Source organism: Panthera pardus, unplaced genomic scaffold (assembly GCF_024362965.1).
Source record: "Panthera pardus isolate Hobbes unplaced genomic scaffold, ASM2436296v1 HiC_scaffold_4, whole genome shotgun sequence".
Classification (NCBI taxonomy): domain Eukaryota; kingdom Metazoa; phylum Chordata; class Mammalia; order Carnivora; family Felidae; genus Panthera; species Panthera pardus.
In genome coordinates this window covers 11,610,230-11,631,297 of record NW_026526969.1, presented here as the reverse complement: position 1 = coordinate 11,631,297, position 21,068 = coordinate 11,610,230, and the positions used below count along the sequence as shown (strand labels likewise).

Here is a 21,068-nt window from a genome sequence, read left to right as displayed (position 1 = left end):
AATATATGAATTTAGGAGGAACACAAACATTCAGAGAATAGCACATAGTGTTCCTTTTTTTAAAGAGTCACAGTTGTTTCAGGCCCCCACAAAACTGGGATCTGGCCCTGCCTTACACAGCAGTGTGGCTGGCTAGCCGGCCATAGGAGGCCCTGGTTCATGTCCCCCAACCTTCCAAAAGCATTTCCTCTCAGACTTTGGCGTGAACGGGCCCTGAGCGGTGGCAGGTGGGAAGTTAGGGCTTCCCTGAGGACTGAGAGTGACAGCCTGGAATGACCACAAGAAGGGCCCAAGGTCTGAGTCACCTACAGGAAGCAAGGGGTGGCCACCAGGAGAGGTGGAGACCCAGGGCTGGAAAGGAAGGTCTGAGGATGGTGTTGGCCTCAGGCCAGAATCCCAAGCAATCCCTGATTTGCAGAAACCTGACCCTTTTCTGGACAAATCCAGGCAAACCCAAGAAACTGGGGTGTGACACAGTCATGGAGGAAGAGGCTGACCAGTACGGTCATGTCTGTTTGGGACCATGGGCAAGGTCTCCATGCAGCAACCATCTCAGTCCATCCCCCCTCGTATAACTGTCTTCCAGGGCCTTCAGATGTGGATGCTGAGCCCAACACCTTGGGAACTCAGTTTGATGATTGGGACACCCTTCCTTGTCCTCCATGGAAAGGTCACTATTCATTCCTCCTCTTGGCAGAGCTTGACCATGAGATTTGGGGGAGCAGAGGGCTAGGAAGCCCTGTTTGCATTTGGCTGTTGCAGAAATGGCTCCCAGCCCACTGCCCAGTGTCAGACCTCCATTCACCTAGCCTTCTCCAGTGCCCAAGCTTGGTCCAGTCCTCCCTTCTTCTAAACCTACCCCCCCCGCCCCCCGCCAGGAACCTCAGCTCCACCATGTACCCTGGTATGACCCTTTGTCTGGGCAGGACCCCAACTTGAGCCTTTCAGCCCATGCCCCTGAGCAGGCCAGCCTCTGTAGCCAAGTATATGCAGTCACTCTCTCATACACACAACACTTAGCTCTGGCCTCCCTAGGTCAGCAGTGTCCAGCTCCTCAAAAGATATGACTTCCTTTCTATCCCCAGAATAGGCTCTGCTATCGTAGCAAACAACATCAAAGATCTTGATGTCTTTGCACAACCCACGGGTTTATTTTTCATCCATACAAAGTCCTCTAAAAGTCCAGGCAACACTCTGGGGTGGCTGACCTCTACATGAGGCCCTCAACATCCCAAGACGCCCCCATCTCAATGCGAGGCTTCAGGATTTTCTCTAGAAGAGAGCATGGAAAATTGTGCATCAGCTTTTAGGGACTTCAAAAAGCAAACTACTGCACCTGCAGTCAATGTTCATTGGCCAGAACTAGTCACGCTGCTGCTCCCAAAGGGTGCTGGGAAATGTAGTCTTCTGTGCGTCCAGGGAGGAGAGCTCGAAATATTGGTGAGCACTTGTGCCCCAATCCGTCCCGGCTGCTGTAACAGAATGCCACAGACTGGGTGGCTTAGAAACAACGAGGATTTATTTCTCACAGTTCTTGAGGCCAGAAGTCCAAGATGAGCGTGCCAGCCAGCATGATGGAGTGAGGGCTCTCTTCCAGCTTGCAGACTTCTCTTGTCCTCACAAGGGGGCAGGAGCTGGGAGCTCTCTGGGGCATCTTTCATAAGGGCACTAATCCCACCCACAAGCACCCCACTCTCATGACCTAATCACCTCCCAAAGGCCCCACCTTGTAATACCATCACACTGGACATTAGGTTATTAACATATGAGCGGGGGGTGGGGCAGGGGGTGCACCACCATTCAGACCACAGCAACTAGTAATGCCTGCTAGAATTCCAGATGACCTGGAAGGCCTGCCCGAGGCTCCGTCCAGCCTCTGGCGAGTTGGAAGGGGGCATGGTCAGAACCCCCAGAAGGTCAAGGTGGATATGAAGACCTGGCCACAAAGCAGGGCCAGGGTGGTGACCAGCGCGGGGAGGAACGTGACCGGCCGCCCAGGCCAGCCATGATGTGTTTTCTGGAGAGGGGGAGTGCTGGGTTCTGGTTAGAGCTCACCAAGCATCTCCAAAAACTGAGAGCAAATCCCCAGGAAAGACTGCCTCAGGACAATCAAGGGCTTTCTGACAATTAGCTTCCAGCGCTCTCCCTGCCCCAGTTTTTCCTCCTTGAAGATTCTGATATTTAATAGAAATCCATTAGTGTCCCGTGATGGTGCCTCACGCTTAGATATAGGTTGGGAGCATCTGGGTAATAGCTGACACCAAAACCGCACTGTGGCACAGGCCCCAGGGGGGAGGAACTATTTTTTCCTCTTTCTTACATAAAACGTCTTTCCAGCTAGCCATGTTCTCCTTTGAATTGAGGCTGCATCTGACTTTGATTTCAAAACCACTAACCTTCCTCGGTACAGTGGGTGTAAGAGAAGGGGGTGCTGGTGCTGCAGCCCACCCTGCTCACCACCAGGGAAACTGAGGTCGGCAGGGGAGCTGCAGGAAACGCCGTGAGAGGACAGCCAGCCACCACTGTGGCTCTTCAGTTCAGTTCCAGAAACATCCAGTGAGTGCCTACTATGTGCCAGGCCCTGTGCTCAGGTCTGGGTCTCAGGCCGTCGCATCAGGTCCTACCAGGCGGAGGAGACAGACGTGTGGGGTGCGTGTGCTAGGACTCAGGCCTGACGCCCTTGAACCGCTGTTTCTATGGCATCATCACCTCTGGAAAGCCTTCCTGAATCGCCTTGTGCGTCTATCTAGGAGGGAGTTAGACATGCAGTTCTGAAGTTCAGGAGCAGGCTCTGGGCTGAAGATCAAGGTCCAGGTCACCATTTGGGGTCCTTGCCCAGAGAATTGCCACAGGATGCTGCAAGAAGGGGGCGCACCGTAGTGGGTCAGGGCAGTTGGATAGAAATAGCAAGTGTAGATAGCTCTGGGCCAGAAAAGTTAAGGGCATGATGGGGTTGCAGGGCAAGAAGGACTTGATGTACTCATGTATTTACAGGTGGGGAGGGACTTGAACATTTGTAAAAGCTCAAGGGAAGGAGGCAGTAGAGACGCTGACTCCATGTGTTTCGCCATCATTGATTACGGGCGTGATGCGCCAGGGCTGGGGAGACAGCCGTGATGAGGGCAGGCGGGGAAACTGCTCCCCTGTAGCTCATGTTCCTGTGGGGAAAATCCAGACAGGAAGTGGACAAATCTATAAACAAGCTATCTGGGCATAACGATCAAGGAGGTGAAGAAATAAACAGGGAGATGAGAGAGAGATGGGGGCCATTTGGCCAGGGTGGTCAAGAAGTGTCCTCAAGGAGGTGACTTTTGAGCGGAGAGCCACGTGACAAGTGGGTGGCAGGAAGAGAAGGTGGGGACAGGTGGGGCAGAGGGGTGTCTGTGGACTGGAGGGTTGACCTTGACCAGGAAGTGGGGAGCTCTTGGTTCTCGGGCGGCAGAGGGTTGTGGGGAAGGATGCTGTCTGTGGATGTCTGGAGGTGGATGGAAGGTGGAAAAGGTGGTACAGGACAGCCCCAGCTCTGGCTGAGGCTGCGCCCGCACTCCCCTAACAGAGATGCGTGGCAAACTCACAGGCTCGCTCTGCCGCCCAGCCTCCCACCTCTGCTTCGGGGTCAGCTCAGGTTGTCAGTGTCCAGACATACCTCAAACCCCTGACCATGAAGGGAGGGTTCTCGTGGAGTATGACAGACCATGGCTAACTGCTACATTAAAAAAGAAGTGTTTGGGGGCACCTGGGTGACCCAGTTAAGCGTCTGACTTTGGCTCAGCTCATGATCTCATGGTTCTTGGGTTCGAGCCCTGCGACAGGCTCTGTGCTGATGGCTCAGAGCCTGGAGTCTGCTTCAGATTCTGTGTTTCCCTCTCTCTCTGCCCCTGCCCCACTCACACTCTGTTTGTCTCTCTCTCTCAAAAGCAAATAAACATTTTTAAAAATTAAAAAAAAAAAAGCCACCTCACTCTCGTGATTCCATTCACAAGAAGTATCCAGTGTAAACAAATCCGTGGACACAGAAAACAGATTAGTGGCTGCCATGTGGCTGGGGGAAAGCGGCTGAGGGAGTGAGGACTTCGTGGGCATAGAGTTTCCATTTGGGGGGATATGAAAATGTTCTGGAACTGGATGGTGGTGATGGTTAAACCATGTTGTGAATGTACTTAATGCCACTGAATCGTACACATTAAAATGGTTACAATGGTAAATTGTATGTTATGTGCATTTTTACTACAGGAAAAAATAAAGGGAGAAATGATAACATGCACTCTTTTTCCTGACTGTATAAACCATATAAACTGTAGAGAAAATGGAAACCACTGACTTATTTAAAAAATCCAAATCACTCTAAAACTTAGTGCATATTTCCAATTCATAGATATATGCGTAATTGTATATGTATAAACATGTAACACTGCATATCCCATTTGTAACCTGTTTTTTTCACTTGCCTGTTTATCACATTTTCCTGTATATTTTATAACAGCTTCATTGAGATATATCCACATGTCATACAATCCACTCATTTAAAGTGTACAATTCAGTGGTTTTGGATATAGTCACAGATTTATGCAACCATCACCAGGATCAATTTTATTTTTTTATGTTCGTTTAGTTTTGAGAGAAAGAGGCAAAATGTAAGCAGGGGAGGGGCAGAGAGAGAGAGGGAGACACAGAATCCAAAACAGGCTCCAGGCTTCCAGCTGTCAGCACAGGGCTCGAACCCAGGAACCGTGAGATCATGACCTGAGCCGAAGTTGGATGCTTAACCGACTAAGCCACCCAGGCACCACCACGATCAATTTTAGGACACTCTAGTTACCCCACCAAAAGAACCTCCACAGACTTAGCCATCACTCTCCATTTCATGTTTTTTTTTTAAATGTTTATTTACTTTTGAGAGAGACAGACACAGAATGAGAGTGGGTTAGGGGCAGAGAGAGAGAGAGACACAGAATCTGAAGTAGGCTCCAGTCCCTAAGCTGTCAGCACAGAGCCTGACACGGGGCTCGAACTCACAAGCTGTGAGATCATGACATGAGCCGAAGTCGGACGCTCAACTGACTGAGTCCCCCAGGCGCCCCTCCATTTCATGGTTTTAAATAAAGATCTTCAGCACCATTTTTTCTGACCAAATAGTCCCACCTTACATCAAACGTAAGATGCCATCTTGCACCATCAATTGCAAGATGCCCGTTTTATTGACCATCAACAGAGAAAAACCTGTGCCAGTTAACCCATGACCCGTATTTCCTTATTACTTACTCATCATTTAGTTTAGTAGTCATTGAAAGAGAATTTCTAGACTCATTTGGAACATATTTAGTACCGGCAATGCACGTAAGTCAGTTCAAGTAACACGGTGAACATCTATGACCACATCCATATACACGCGCAGGAACAGCAATTAGCCATAAGATACATCCTGATTTCAGAGATGCTCGCCCCCAGAATCAACGATGTCCAGTACCACAGGGTATCAGGTGAACTTGGCTCTCCAACAACAGAAGTTGACTGTGCTAACTTGGGCAGGAGAAAGGGATTGGGGGGGGGGGGGGACGGTTCACAGAGTTGGCACTGGAGATCCAGCCTTAGAACCGGGACAGGACCAGCAACCTGAGGTCCAGCTGCCCTAAACCACCCAGTTAGGACAAGTCCGCTCAGGGTGCACTGCGGAGCTTTGCCACCACCCTGAGCAAGCTTTGCTGTCCCCCTATCTCTGCATCATCTTTTCAAGAGGCAAAACCCTGGACAAGAGCCTCCAACTGCCCAAAGCTACCCTTGGCTGCCCCATAACTGCCAGAGTCTTGCCCCCCACATGGTTTGGGGTTTCCCCCTTTCTTGGCTGAATAGCCAGGACTACAACTACCCCCCCCAAAAAATGGATGTGCTACAGGTATTTATCCAGTATTATCAGGATTTCTGTATTGCTTCCAATGTCTCCATGAACAATGCAGAGTGAACCTCTTCACTCATAAATCTTTGTGCATAGTCTTGTCTTTCAGGACAGATCTAGGATACGTTTCTAGATCATTGGGTAAAGCCCTGGTGCATTTTTAGGCTCTGAACACACTTACCAAGCTTCCCTCCAGAAACACGGTGCCCGTTTGCATGCCCCTTTCCAACGGCTGCGTGGACTCCTCTGAGTAGATGTACCTTGATTGGTACCAGCTGGTTTGGACACAAAGCAGAAGAAAACAGAAGTCCAGAGAGAGCACTGGAGGAGTCCAAATTCAGGGCTAGGCACACACCCCGGGGCTTTTTTGTGGTGCCAGAACGTTCCCTGTGGGATCTCTCAGCGAACCGTGTGGTGGCAGGGAGTATAGTGTTATAATAATAGTAACTAGCAATTATTGAGTGCCTGGCACATTTTAAAGCTCTCGTATTGATTCCTTTGATCCTTACAATACTCAGTGGAAGGGCGGTCTCTGGGTTCGAGTCCTGACCCCGTGGCCTTGGGCAAATCAACCCCACCTCTACCAGCTTCCGTTTGCTTAGATGTCAATGAGGATCTCAGCCCTGCCGCCTTGTATGGCTGCCGTGAGGCTGGAAATGACGTGACTTGGGTAAGGAGCTCACGACGGAGCTCAGGCAGTGCTCCAACTGTCCTGCGGAGGGAAATTGAGGGAGGCGCCGGAGGCGAGCAGTATTCTGTTCTGGGTCCCTGTGGTCGTTCACCAGACCCTTCCTTGCAGGTGGATGAGATCCTGGGGGACCAGCCAACTGCCAAGGAACGGGTGTTCGCTGCCCTGAAGCAGTTTGCGGCACAGCAGCGAGTTGATGACCTGGTGTGGGCGCTCACCCTGGTGCTGCCCAGAGAGGCCCGTGCACCACTCATGGACAACCTCAGGTACCTTCGTTGGGGGAGGACTGGGCGGGCAGAGTGTGTCTTGCTTAGAGATGTCCGCTGTTCTGCCGCTGCCCCAGGCGCTATGCTGTGCGTCCTGCCACGGAACTGAACCCCAACACTGACCCACTCGCAAGGTGGGCCGGTGGCCTGAAGGCCGACCCTGGGAAGGGCGGCTGTTGGCTCTGCTGGGTGCCAGGGCATCACTGTGTACGAGTCGGGATGGCTGCTGGATGCTGGGCTGGGACAGGCTGCAGAGAGGACCCATCTCCTGCAGGAAGGACGCCCCGTGCTACAAACAGTGTGTGCTCTCTGCCCTCTGATGATGCCTGCTGTGCGCCAGGGACCTCACCAGGGCCCTAGAGAAACACTCTCTGGCTGAATCACCCCAGCACTATTATTATGCCCATTTCTCGGAGGCAGACTGAGGCTCAGAGAGGTTAAGAGGCTGGCCCAAAAGTCACACAGCAAATGAGTGCTGTCACAGGACCATGAACCCATCAGCTGTGCACTTTGTGTTCTGCTCAGCTTTGGACCCTGTCAGTTTATCCTTTAGGAAAAAAATTTCCTGGTGGGTTTACACCTGGCGTGGCCCCTGAGTCTTCTGAGCCCCCTACACCCACCCCCTCTCCCACCAGGGCATCACAGCCCAGCACAGCACAGCTTTGATCAGGCCCCCTCCGAGTGATGCCTGATGCCTTCCCTGCCGGGATCCCGCGGGGTCTTTCTCTCCTCACCCTGCCTCCAGGGCCTGCGATGGCTCCCCCCTCCCCCTTCCTGGGCTCAGCCCGCCCCCTCCCCTTGCTGCCATTCACCCCACAGCCTGCCCCTCCCTCTGGGCCTGGCCAATGTCAGGGACAGGGCTGGCCACCCCCCCACCAAGCCCGGGCGCAGCGTCTCAGCTCTGCAGCGGAGCACAGAAGGCCACCGAAAGAGGCCACCATGAGCTGCCTGGGGTGAGTTAGGGGCCTGCCCCTTGCTAGGAAAATCCAAAGAGAGAGAAAAAAAAAAGTTATTTCTACAGCCTAGTTTTCAGCGGATGATGCGCTGGCGCTGAGGGCTCCCTGGGGAGGTGATGGATGGGCAGCCCCCCACCCCGCCCATCTCCACCAGGGCTGGGTTAGGGGCGAGGGCGGCTCGCCGTCCCCTGGGAAGTTGGCACACTTGTGTCGAGGCTGCTAGCAGCTGGACTCAGCTGGCCCTCTCGGTCCCCCTCGTCTCCCTTCGGAGCTGCCCCGGCTTCCGTCTCTGTCGCCTCTGTCTCCCAGGACAGCCTGTCTGCCTCCCTGAGCCTGCTTTCCCGTTCGTTAGTCCCCAGGCGACCGGCAGTGGGTCAGGAAGAGCTGGGGTGGGGGAGGCGCCCCCTTGGGTGTGCTTGGTTTAGAACCCAGGGAAGTGGGAACCCTGGACAGCCGGGGATGCCCGGTCCCCGCAGCATCCCCGGGGCGCTGCTGGGGAGGATGAACCGGCAGCTCTGTTGTCAGCGATTGTCAAGTTCGACAGGAAAATTGGGGAGGATGCTGGCAGAGGGGGCGGCGCCCAGCTGGGCTCTGCAGGGAGAGGGGTACCTTGGCAGCGTGTGGCCTCAGCCGCCCCCGCCCCCATCTCCTTACCGTCCACCTCCCCACCCCCACTCCCAGGCTCTGTTGGCCCACACGCTGGGTTCCAGGGTTGCGGCAGTGATGCCCGTGCAGCACCTTCTGTGGGAGAGCTCACAGGGGGTATGGAGGAGCCACAGATACAGTTACCTGTGATTCTGAGGGCTGAGTGCCAGCAGCCCAGGGCTAACTCAGCAGGGCGCAATCAGGACAGGCTCCCTGGAGGAGGCCGCAGGTGCCCCTGCTGTGGCTCAGTGACCCTCCGAGTCTGGCAGTATGTCCTATGGGGGTGGGAGGACAGCCCCCTAGAAGATTTCATCAGGGCCAGGCATGTAGCCACAGAAGTGGACCCTGCCAAGGCGAGGGTGGTGCCGCTCGGTACCCAACACTGGGCACCCAACAGTACCCGGCCGTGAACCACCTTGCTGGGGTGGGTGGCCACAAAGAGCCACCGCTGCAGCCTTGGGATGTCCCATTGGGGAGAGACAAGGTTTAAATGAGAGATTGAGCAGCAAGCGGTCGGTGAACCTGTGTGTGTGTGTGTGTGTGTGTGTGTGTGTGTGTGTGTGAGAGAGAGAGAGAGAGAGAGAGAGAGAGCGAGCGAGCTTGGCAGAGGCTGGAACCCACCCCAATCACCGTGTGACCTCTGAGGGGTGGTCCCAGGGGCCAGATCAGAAGGCTTGGGGAGAAAGCAGAGGGAGCGGTGAGATCATGGAGCACAGCAGCCACGTGTGCCTTTTTAAAAATTAAATTTAATGATTATTAAATAAAATTTAAAATTCAGCCTCTCCGGCTCGCTGGGCCCATTTCGAGTGCCCAGTAGCCACGTATGACTAGTGGCTCCCGTGCGGGACAGTGCACATTTAGAACGTGTCCATCGCCGCAGAAAGTTCTCCTGGTCGGTGCTGCCATGAGGGTAAGATCTGGGTCAGCGGTGGTAACGTAGGCCAAGGGGTTCGTTCTGCAGCTCAGAGCCTAATGTGGATCTATCCCCAAAGGGATCCCAGTTTGATGAAGTGATAAAATGACTTCCTAATTAGGACGGGCCAGGCAGTTTGGGAAGTGTGACGTAGTCAGGAGGGAGCAGGGGAGCGAAGGTGGCTTTGTAGTCTGCTGTGTTCCAGGGAATCTAGAAGGAGCCGGAGGGGCAGCTGGGTGGGAGGAGAGGGAAGCAAAAGCCGTGATGGAGGAAGCTGGGATCTGGAACCCCAACAGACCTAGCTTGAACCCCCGGGTCCACTCACTGGCCATGCAGCCTTGGGCAGGCTGACTGGCCTCTACAGTTTGTCTGAATGGGGCTGCCAACCCTTACGTGTTCCCAGCAGGGCTCTCGGTAGGAAATCACATAAATGAAGTGTGCCAGCTACAAGCAAGGAAGAGATCGGTTGAGAATCTGGGGTGAGGGGACACCTACACCCCACTTCATCCTCTTCTGCTTTAATGACAAATGTCCGAGGCACCATAATGCCAAGCGATTGGGAGAATTCTTATGAAACTGAGCAGAAGTACAAGGGACATAGTATGTGCTCAGTTAGTGTGGGCTTCCCCTGGGGAAGATCTCTTTCTTCCTGGCACTGTTGGCATTTGGGGCCCAATAATTCTCTGTTGCGGGGGGTGGGGGTGCTGTATGTTGTCAGATGCTTACAGCATCTCTGGCCTCCACCCACTAGATGCCAGTAGCACACTTTCCTCCCAGTTGTCACTTTGTGACAGCCCAAATTGTCTCCAGACAGTGCCAAATGTCCCCCGGGAGGCAAAATCACTCCCCAGTTGACAACTGCTGTCCTAGAGTGATGTGCCTTTAGTAGCATCCTCTTGTGGGGCAGGCTCTGCGGCAAAGGCCAGCTGTCGGCTGACCCCTGCCCTCACCCCCCACCATGTCGTCTTGGGCTATCTGGCCAGGTGCAGATATTATCCCCTTCTGATGCCTTCACTGTGCGCTGGGCTGCTGGGGCAGAGGGGCGGCATGTGCTGTGGACAGACAGGGACGGGGACAGGGGGCGACAGTGACACCTGGCCCCAAGGCGGCGTGTGCACTTGTGCCTGTGTCTGGCATTTGCTCTGTGCTCACACCTCCTCTGCCCACAGCAAGGTGGACCGACCGTCTTCATGGCCTTCGGGCAGGCCTGGTTCTGGATGCTGGGCCATTGCATCCGGAGCCAAACAGAAACGGCTCGTGATGGGACAGCGGTGGCCCTGCAGATGTCAGGGAGCTGTATTGACTCTGGAGGTTTTCGGGCATTTCTGTCCCTGGCAGGGCTGAGGACAAGGCCTGGGAGGATGCCGCATGAGTGCTGGCTCCGGCTTCCTGCTGCTGCTGCTGCTGCTGCTGCTGCGGGGAGAGAAGCAGGCCTGGTTGATAACATGAGGGCAGCGGCCTCACTGGGGCCAGGAACGTGGGGCTGCGGGTGGACTGGGCAGCATGGTCTGAACTGAGTACCAGGTCTGACCATGCAGTCCTGCAGGGGCCTCCCTGTGACCGGCTGCAGGAGCCCCTAGGCAGGACCACGTAAGATGTTCCTTCCTCCCAGTGACTGACACAGACCTATAGGCCAGGGGGTTTCTGCCTCTGCAGTGCCAGTCTCTCTGGGTAGTGGCCACCTCGTGGTGAGGAGACGGCTTTCTGTTGATGTCCCCCAAGAAGCCCTCAAGATGTCCTGTGTCTGTGTTTCCTGAGAGTGAGCAGGACTTGATCAGCCAGAAATGACCATGCAGTTGGTTCTCTGGGGTCAGTTCCTGCTCTGACTCCCAGGGAGTAGCAGGCCCAGAGCCAGAGAAGGGTCCAGACCCCCTTTCTTGTTAACTCCCACTTCTCCCCTTAGCTGTTCCTCCGATTCTCTCCCAACAGGAGGCCGGCTGGCCTCCTGAGCCTCACTTGGGAGTTGCCCCAGCCTGGCCGCCCCTCCTCACTTCCCCTCACTCACCAGATCTCACGTACTCTCCTTCCTCTGTGTTTTTAGAACCTAGCCACTTACCCCACCCCACACCCTTCCCTGTTCCCCTCCCAGCCTCACCCACTCCCCTGGTGCACCAAAACCTCTGGGGTCCCTCCGCCTCTCCTTAAATCCTGAAACAGACCCTCCCCTGTCTCCTCGAGGTTCTCAGTGTTCAGTCTCAGCCGCTGACAATGGCGTTCAAGGCCTCCCTCTCTAGCCTCTTGATTAGCGCTTCTCTCCGGGGTAGGTGAGAAGGGCTTCCCCGCGCTGACCCACTCCTTGAAGCCTAACGCTAAGACCACCCTCTCCGGAAAGACTTCCCGTGCCTACAAAAGAAAAGTCGGAGCTTCTCCCGAACTGTGGGGTTCAGTCTCGCCGCAGCCAGGTGCAGGGGGCCTGGGCGCCAGGGCCCGAGGGGCTGGAGGCGAGGCACCTGGGGAGGGACTGAAGAAGCCGGCCGAGCGCAAGCCGCGTTGACAGCCCCGAACCTCCCCCCAGATGCCCCGGAGCTAGCGGAAGGGTCCCCCGTGGGGGCGGGGCGGGGCGGGGCCACCCGAGAAGGGGCGGGAGCGGGGCCGCGGGCCCGGGCGGCTCGGGAGGGGCCGAGTGCGCTCGCCCGGCAGAGGCGCGTGGAGTCGCGGCGCCCTCGCTCCGCTCGCGGGCTCGGCCACCCCTACCTGTCGGCACCTGCCGCGCCGCCGCCGCCGCCGGCTCCAGATGGGGAAGGACCAGGGCTTCTCTCGGCACTTTCGGTAGTTGTTCCCCCACCCCCCGCGCCCCGCGCCCCCGGGAACTGTGCGCCCTGGGCGCGGCGCACCCCCCTCGGGCGGCCTGAGAAGGGGTGGGGCTGGGGCACTGAGGTGGACACCCACCCGGCACACGGGGGCGAGTTCCCCGCGTTGGGTGCCTGGAACCTGCCTGCGCCTCTAGGGGTCGGGATGGGGGTGGGGGGAAACCAAGGGCTGAGACTGAAAAGCCCTCTCTCCTTCCTACGATTGGGCAGATGGAGAGAACTGGCCAGAGAGCCATGTCAGGGAATGTGGTGGAGAGAGAGGACCCTAGGGCAACCCCTAGGAGGAACCTGGGGATGGATTTACACCTGACCCCCCAGGCAGAGAGAACAGAGCTGACTGACTGAAGTTGTGTGGCCAGGGAAGAGTCCTGTGGTCTCAGAGAAGCCCGTTGGCATAGCAGGGATCTGAGAGTCCTGGGGCAGCCATACCCGCAGAGTCAGAGGGGCAGTGGTCCATGAGGCCCCAATGCGCCTGGCTGTCCTGGCTTAGTGGATTCAGAACAGACCCAGGGCTGGGGTACCTGGCCAGACTGAGCCTCATGGAGGCCGACACAGCCAGGAAGGGCATCTGGTTCACAAGGCAGCCTTGGCCTCTGGCTTAGCCCTGAGGACACCAAGCAGGGAAAAGGCCACCAATCTTTTCCCACCTGTGCAGTTGGTGACTCACTGTGGTTACCACCCCAGGGGGCATAAGGCCTTTTCTAATTGCTGCTGGAGGGTGGAGCTGGGTGGTCATCTGGCCCATGCCCAGGTTCGACCTAGGGGCTGGGGGAGCGGGGCCGATGCCTTCTGGAGCCTGGGGCTGGAGCCCCAGGTGGGAGGTGGACAACTTCCCGCTTGTCATCCCTCTGCTTGAGCTTGAGACACGTGGTGGGTCTGGGAGGGTGTGGGGAATGTGCAGGCCAGGCAGATGGAAGTGTCAGGCTCCGGAGACCTTGAGTGACCATCTGGGGAATGAGGCTGAGGCTCTATATTTTCGGGAATCGCTGTGGATGAGCAAGGACAGCATCAGGCCAGGATGCTCCTGGAAGAGTTGAGTAGGCCTTTCATCCTGGCCTCCTGGTCGCCTGAAACATTCAGAGGTGGGGGTGGGGTGGGCGGGCAGCCCTGATGCCCCCTCCTCCTGGAGGATCCACATCCCTTCCTTCCTATCGGCCAGCTTATTCCGCTTGCCTGGTCTTCTTAATCCTACCCATAGAGGTTGGGGGAAACAGGGTGGGGGCCACTGGACAACCTCAGAGGGATTATATTTCAGCTGGCTGCAAAGCCACTGTGCCCTTCTTCCTCCCTCCTCCCCACCATGCCCTTGGCACTGGCTCCTGGTACAGAGAACATGGAAGGGAGCCTTGGGATGCAGCCAGGGAGGCCTCACTAGCAACCAGAACTTCGGAGTCCCTCGGCAGAGTCCTGCCACAGAGCTGAGGCTCAGAGGCCAGCCTTCGGTCCAAGCTGTGCCGGGGGCCAGCTGTGTAAGCCTGGAAAGTTACAGAAATTCTCTGAGCCTCCAGATCCTGTGCTATGGACCGGGGAGTCCGCCAGGATGCTAACTGCTGCCATTACTCGGAGGTGTGCTTGAGCTGCTGGTGGACCCCTGTTTACTGAGTCACTGGGTCCCTCCCCTGTGCCAAACCCTGACTGGTCACTGTGGCCCTCAGCCAAGCCACAGACCTAGCCCTCAGAGAGCTTCCAGCTTTGCAGAAGACATCCACAGCTACCAAGGAAATCAGCCCAGGGTGTGGATCCCACACGGGGAGGCCATCCAAGCCTCCCCACTGCCTCTCACCACTTCTAGGTGGCTTCTCTGGGGGCAGGGACCACGGTGCCGTCAGCTCTGAACCTGAGTGCCTGGCTGGCACCGGTAGCAGGGTCTTACTGTATGTCACATGTTGGATTAAACTGGAGGAAGGCCAGCGTTGGGTGCTGAGGGTCGAGCCCAGTGTAGCTAGGAAACAGAGGGTACCAGGCAGGGGCAACAGCCTGGGCAAAAGTGTAAAAGGTAGGACTGGATGTGGGAGTCCTGGCAAGTTCCGAGGAGGCAGGTGTAGAAAGGACTGGCCCGAGAAGCGAGCAGGAGGACGGGGAGTGTAAGGAGGGTCTGGGGAGAGTCTGACCCCGGGGCAGATTGTGGCTTCAGTTTTCTCCTGCGGAGTTGCCTGGAATCAGGTAAGAAGAAGATGAGTGGTGGGGGGATCCCCGGCTGGGGTTTGGCCTGGCAGGTGCAAGGGCATGAAACGAGGGAGTTAGGGAAGAGGTCAGAAACGGGAAGACACAGGCAGGAAGGGGAACAGGACCATGGGCGCGCTCTGGGGGCGCTCAGGTCCCTCAAGGCCAGAGTAGCGGGGACAGTCCGAATGTGACTTTCCGGCGGTGGAGCGAGCCAGGCGAGAGCCGGGCGCCGTGACTCTTGTGTGGCGCAGGCCGGTTGGGGCGCAAGTCCCGGCAGCGAGGGGGAGAGTGGGGCGCGGGCTACTGATTTCCCGGTTACCCCTGGGGTAGGGGCGGGAGAGCCCGGGGCGGCGCCCGCGAGAAGGAGCCTTTAGGCCGCGCCTTGCCGCGACCGGGGCGCTGTCTGGGGACGCGCCCCGACTCTGCGGCCCTCGCCCGCAGGATCTTCATCCCCAAGAAGCACCGGGCGCGCTTCGACGAGGTGGTGTCGCAGGGTCTGCTGGGCAAGCTGTGCCGCGCCCGGCGGGCGCAGGGAGCGCAGCGGCTGCGCCGGAGCCGCAGCGAGGAGCGGCCCGAGCGCCTCCTGGTGTCCACTCGCGCCAGCGCCGCCCCGCGCCGCCCGGACGAGCCGCCCCCGCGCAAGGCTTCCTCGCTGCTGGGCGGTCGCGCGGGCCCGGGGGGCACGCGCAGGTACCCGGGGCGCGCGCGCACGGGCTGCGGGTGCTTCCTAGTCGGTGGGCCGGGGCGGAGATCTGGGCAGAGCGCGCGGGGTCGGGGCGTGGACACCTGGGGGGTGCGGGTGCGGGGCAGGAGAGGTTAAGGGCAGCGGGACACGGGACATCTCTATCCCCTATGCCCCCTAGCCTCTCTCTCCCCAGGGCGGGGCACGCGGCCAGCCCCCCCCACTCCACCCCTTCTTTCTCCCCAGGACAGTCCGAGTCTACAAGGGCAACAAGAGCTTCGGCTTCACGCTGCGCGGCCATGGGCCTGTCTGGATCGAGTCTGTCCTGCCTGGTGAGGGGTAGGCGGGTTGTCCTGGATGGAGTGAAGGACCCTGTTAGGCCGATACTCAGTAACCCGCCCCCTCGCTTCCACCCCCCAGGTTCAAATCTCAGGTAGCCTGTGCCCTCTAAGTATCCTAGATACATCCGTCTGAGTTGGGGCACACGCCCTCCAAGTTCAGGGTCACCTTTGAGCCAAGTGACCCGAGTTCTCCATCCAGACCTTTCCTGCGTCCACGTAGGGGGGGCTGAGGGCGCCGTCCCAGACACTGGGGGAGCCAGGACACACACCTGATGCCTGCCCAGGCCACACCCCAACACCATGCGTGCTCTGTGCTGGGTGCCCACTGTGAACTTGGCACTTGCTGGGCGGGTCAGACTCAGAGAGGCATCAGGCCCTCAGGGCCTCTGCCCACTATCCAGTCCCTTCCTCCCAATCTGGACTCTCCTCCCACCCCCACCCTGCCTCCCTTTTTTTTTATGGTGGTGGTGGGGTGCTCCTGGAATGGCGGCATCTTGAAAAAGGCAGAGCCTTAGTGCAGGAATTTTCCCTTTCCCCCCTCTGGAGGTGGGGTGTGGGGTGGGGAGGGGTCTTCCATTGTGAAAGGTCTCTGTGGGGCAGGAATGTCTCCTGGCACTAAACTGAACTTTCCCTCCTGGTAACCACCTCCCAGGGCTGGGTCACCTGCATCCATAACCTCCCAGCACCTGAGCATGCTGCTCCTGGTGACACATCCCCACTGGTGGACCCGCTGATACTGAGTCCTGTCTACCTTTCCTCATCTCACACCTCCAATGCATGGATTTGTGGGATGGACATCTTCTGATCCCCAGGAAAGTGCCTCAGTGCCTTAGCATCTCCCACCACGGGGATCTCAGATGACTGATGCGTTCCAGTTCTCGGATCTGTGCACTAAGTTGTTGACACAGTGTCGTAGGGAAGAGGCCCAAGGGCTGGTGCTCTAGAAAAGAGTAATCTCTCCTCTTTGTCTCTTCCAACTGAGCCACCACCTTCCTGTTCCACCCACGTGGTCCAGCCGGAGATCCTTTGCCTAGGGCCATGTTAAAATCTAGATGTGCTGTTCTCTCCAACCCAGTGTCCAGGCTTCCCCTTGTCTTCCTTGTCATAGGAAGCGAAACCAATGCTTCAGTAAGAGCTTTTGCAGAAGGGGAAACTGAGGCCTTTAGAGGCTCTGGCAAAGCAAGGACCAGAACCTGAGATCTCCTGACTCCTGTTCCAGTGATCTTGAATTCCCCGGCTACAACCCCACCGGCCCTCCTACCCCAGGCTGGCCCAAGCTTCCAGACAGGCCAGATTGGATTCACCACCACCATCACCCTCTCCTCTCCCCCTTTTCAGCCCCAGGGAAAGGACTCTGCTTCCCTAGCAAGTCTTTCCTGAGCAGCCTTCTCCCCTGCCCCCTCTGCCCCGACAGTCCCCACAGCCTCATGAGAGTATGTTTTCTTTAGGCATCTGTCCCTTCCCCCACTTGCTTCCAAATCAAATTTAGAGCAGCACCTGATAAAAGAGGCAGAAAGGAAAAAAACCTGCATCCACAGGAGCAAGGTTACCCAGCCCCTCCCCAGGTGGTGGGTACTGGGTTTGGTCTGACCTTCAGGGCCATCAAAGCCGAGTGAGAGTCCACTGCTATCTTGGGTTTAAAATGCAGGTTTTATTATTATCCTGGTGCAGTGAGGCCAACAGATCAGGAGATAATCACCATTGGAAAAAAGAGCGTGTCCTTCACAGTTCCCAAGAGGAAGGGACATGCCACATCATGCAGGGCCACACCACCACACAGGGCCACATGGGAAAGGGAAGGATCGAGCCAAGCAGGCTAAGCAAGCTAAGCAGGTGTAGGATGAGCTTGAATGCTTTCAGCAGGCTCTGGGGCATAGGAGCTGTCCCCTTTTGGGAGGTGCCTGGCCCTGGGTGATTAGGGCAGGGCAACAGTGGCCCGGGGTGTGAGAGCCCCGTAGACAAGGAGGTTGGTTGGTTGTAGGCTCTGGATCCGTTGTGTACAAGAGACACTTTTCCGAGCCAGTCATTTACCACATAGGAGTTGGCTAGCCCTGGGAGGGCAGTGCTTCCCAGGTCACCATTGCCCCCAAGATGCCAAAGCATCAGGAAGCACAGAAACAAACAAGCATGATTAATACACCATGTTTCACAGCCTGAGGGAGACGCATGCGTCCCTCTAGGCAGACGCACTTTCTCCTGATGACAAAGGCACGGAGGAATCTGCCACGTGAACTGTTACGTGAGGGGCAGAGACCGGTGTATGGACCGGGGCTCTCAGCAGGTGCACAGATGCTGCAGAAATACCGCTCCCAAGACCTTCCTTGTTTCTGCACTGCTTCAACAGCTCAGGGCTGGCGGGTGGTCCACACTGTGCCCCAAACCCTCCCATGCCCACCCAGGGGCTCACTCCCTGCTCAGAGCAGCTGAGAGCAGAGGAGTACTGGGTCTAATGTGGGATCTGCTGGCCTGAATTTGGCTGTCCTTTGCCGCTTTTCCCGTTTTGTTCCTGTGAAATGGGCTCGCAGAGCGCGGCCCTGCCCAGCTGACCGGCCCGCGCTCTCTTCTCCCTTCCAGGGAGCCCGGCTGACAATGCTTCCCTCAAGTCAGGCGACCGGATCCTCTTCCTCAATGGACTGGACATGAGGTCAGAGGCTACTGGGGACATCAGAGCTTGGTGACACATCATCCTCCAAGACTCCTGCCTCTTGGGACACCCAGGCCATGGTCCCAATCTCCTATGACCACTTGGTCCCCACAGTCTGCCCCTCTTCCTGTGGGAACCCTTGAATCTGTCCCCCTACACTAGCCAGGATGTCATTGATCCTTCCAGCCAGAAAACACCCCAGCTCCATGCAAGGGACACAGTTAAATGGACCATGAGTGTCTTGCCCTTGAGGATAGCCCGGCCTAGGGGTGATGTGGGCTCAATCCCTCTGCACCCAGAAGTGTCCAGCTGGTCCTGGGCCTGGAGCATCTCCTGCAGAGGATATGAATGAGCAGGACCCGACTTCTGGTCCTGGCCTAGCTGTGGGCATGCTGAGTGGCCTCTACCAGCAGGACAAGGAGGTCTGGTGGGTGGCCGTGGACAGGGCTCATCCTGGTCAGGCCCTCCTGGGCCATCTCTTCTCGGCAGGAACTGCTCCCATGACAAGGTGGTGTCCATGCTTCAAGGCAGTGGCGCGGTGCCCACGCTGGTGGTGGAGGAGGGGCTTGTCCCGTTTGCCAGCGGTGAGACACCCACTACCACTAGGCTTCACGGCTCACAGACACCCTGCCAGGGCTCCGTGTGTGGGATTTACGAGTCTGCACAGGACTCTGCCTTTCCCCCTAAGCCTGCAGCTTCCCTCCCCACGTGGTGCCGTAGATTCCAGTGGGGCAGCCTCAGGGACCCTGCCAGGGGCTGTCCCTGCATCCCTGTCCCCAGCTTCTGGCAGCAAGTGTGGCTCCCAGTGCCCGGCACTCCCCCCAGCTGCCAGGGACACGACATCCAACCTGGGGATCCTGGGTCACCTGTGCCTCTCCTGCCCGTGGTCCCCGACAGACTCCGATTCTTTGGATTCCCCCAACCCGTCCTCGGCGCTCACCTCCCTGCAGTGGGTGGCAGAGATCCTACCCTCCAGCATCCGGGTTCAGGGGAGGACTTTCAGCCAGCAGCTGGAGCACCTACTCACGCCTCCCGAGCGCTATGGGGTCTGCCGGGCACTTGAGAGCTTCTTCCAACACAGGTGGCTGAACCAGACAGGTGGCGGGACCAGCCCCGGGTGGGCCCCAAATCCTGCCCAGACTCACCATCGGGGTCTCCCTGCCTGGGTCTCCTCCACCCCGTTCTCCTGGGCTGGGGGAGGGGTGCTGGGGGGGGACTCAAAGAAAGCAGCAGCTGGTACCAGGGGCCCCGGGGGGGGGGGGTGGGCAGTCCAGGTGCCCCACAACAAACCCTCACTCTTAAACCTCCCAGCCACGTGACCTAGCCTCTGCAAGGTGAAGCAGCAACCACCAGCTGCACTGGTCATGGACCGCTCACAAGACTTTGGCTTGTGGGCGCTCGCCACCAGCCGGCCGGCCGTCATGGGGCAGGGGGGAGGGGGTGCTTAGGTCAGTGTCTTCCTTTTTGTAACTTCAGTCCATAGGGTCATTGTCACGGCCCATGCAAACCCCTCACCTGTCCGTGCCCTTTTCTTTTTTTTTTGTTTTAAACAGCGTTGTTGAGATATAACTCACACACCATCACGATGTACTCACTTAAGGGTACGAGGCACTGATTTTTAATGCACACATCCGTGCATCCGTGACCACACTCAGTTTGAGAACGTTTTCATCACCTCAGAAAGGAACCCCACACCTCTTCACTGTCACCCCCTCCTCCTCTGCCCTCCCCCCACCCCTTAAACAACCATGAATCTGCTTCAGTGTCTCTGTGGCTTTCCCTGTTCCGGACTCCCACATGAATAGGAGCCCACAGTATGTGGGCTTTCACGTCTGGCTTCTTTCGCCCAGCATTGTGTTTTCCAAGTCCATCCAAGCTACGGTATCTATTTCCTTCCTTTTTCGTAGCCAAATAACATTCCATTTTGTGGACAGACCACATGTTGTCTATCTGGATGCTGGGCTTGTCTCCACCTTTCATTGCCTTTTAGCTCCTCTCCGTCTCCCACATCCCTCCCCTGCCAAGGCACCAGTCTGATGAATTTAACGGGCATCCTTTTGTCTGATGTGTTCCTCAAGTGTAGGCATTGCTGTTTCATATGATGTATTTTTTTTTAAGTTTTATTTAAGTAATCTCTACACCCAACGTGGGGCTTGAACTCATGACCCCAAGATCAAGAGTCACATGCTCTTCTGACTGAGCCAGCCAGGCGCCCCACATATGATGTACCTTTTTGTTCTGCATCATGATTGTGCTATTCTTTGCACATTCCGTGTGTGACTTTCTTCCACCAAGTGCTGTGTGTTTAGATCTGTCCATGTTGTTCCGCGGACATGGAATACATTGTTTATAACTGCAACCAGATTCTTGTAGATCACCTCCCCCGCCAGCCGTGTCTGAGGTATTTACCTGCCAGTGACAGACCCCGCCTTGCCACCACTGTGTTCCATCACAGTAGCATTGGTGAACACTGGTGAACATTCTTTCTGACGTAAAGCTGGGTCTAGGTACTAATTCGATTTTTCAGCCTTCATCTGGGAGAAAGACCGTGACTATGGGGTGTGTTGGACTTTGGGTTGGGCCCTGGATCTCTTGGGCAACTTTACAATCTGTTGCCTTCCAAGACCCCTGTTTGACAGCCCCCAGCCAGCCTGTCCATGGCCCATCAGAGCAATTCCTTCCTTAATCACTTATGGGCATCCCACTTTCGTCCTGCACATTTCCCCACGGAGCTGTGCACAGTTCGTTTGAAATTTACGTCTCAGAGCAGAATTGCTGGCTTTTAAGGTATTTGCTTACCTAACGTTTAAAAAATTATTTATTTATTTTGAGAGGGAGAGTAGGAGAGGGACAGAGAGAGAGAGGGAGAGAGAGAGAGAGAGAGAGAGAGAGAGAGAGAGAGAGAGAGAATCTTAAGCAGGCTCCACTCCCAGTGCGAAGCCCAATGTGGGGCTCGATCCCACAATCCTGGGATCATGACCTGAGCTGAAATCAAGAGTCGGATACTGAATTGACTGAGCCATCCAGGCGCCCCTTGTGTACCTAGTTTGACAAAGTAATACCA

The 21,068-nt window shown here is 56.7% G+C and overlaps 1 protein-coding gene across 9 annotated transcripts in view; it reads left to right on the top strand.

Moving 5' to 3' along the window:
- GRID2IP (Grid2 interacting protein) overlaps positions 1 to 21,068 on the top strand; it is a 36,343-nt gene that overhangs the window by 1,982 nt on the left and 13,293 nt on the right. For 7 of the 9 annotated variants that reach the window (XM_053893950.1, XM_053893945.1, XM_053893948.1 and 4 more), the window contains exons 1-6: positions 12,016 to 12,130; positions 14,779 to 15,027; positions 15,266 to 15,351; positions 17,935 to 18,004; positions 18,494 to 18,588; positions 18,902 to 19,085. In XM_053893950.1, the coding sequence (XP_053749925.1) occupies positions 12,096 to 12,130; positions 14,779 to 15,027; positions 15,266 to 15,351; positions 17,935 to 18,004; positions 18,494 to 18,588; positions 18,902 to 19,085 (719 nt within the window). In that variant the 5' untranslated portion in view covers positions 12,016 to 12,095. Of the gene's footprint in view, positions 1 to 6,692; positions 6,848 to 12,015; positions 12,131 to 14,778; positions 15,028 to 15,265; positions 15,352 to 17,934; positions 18,005 to 18,493; positions 18,589 to 18,901; positions 19,086 to 21,068 lie in introns of those variants that run through there. The other 2 variants (XM_053893952.1, XM_053893951.1) reach the window with 1 other exon arrangement.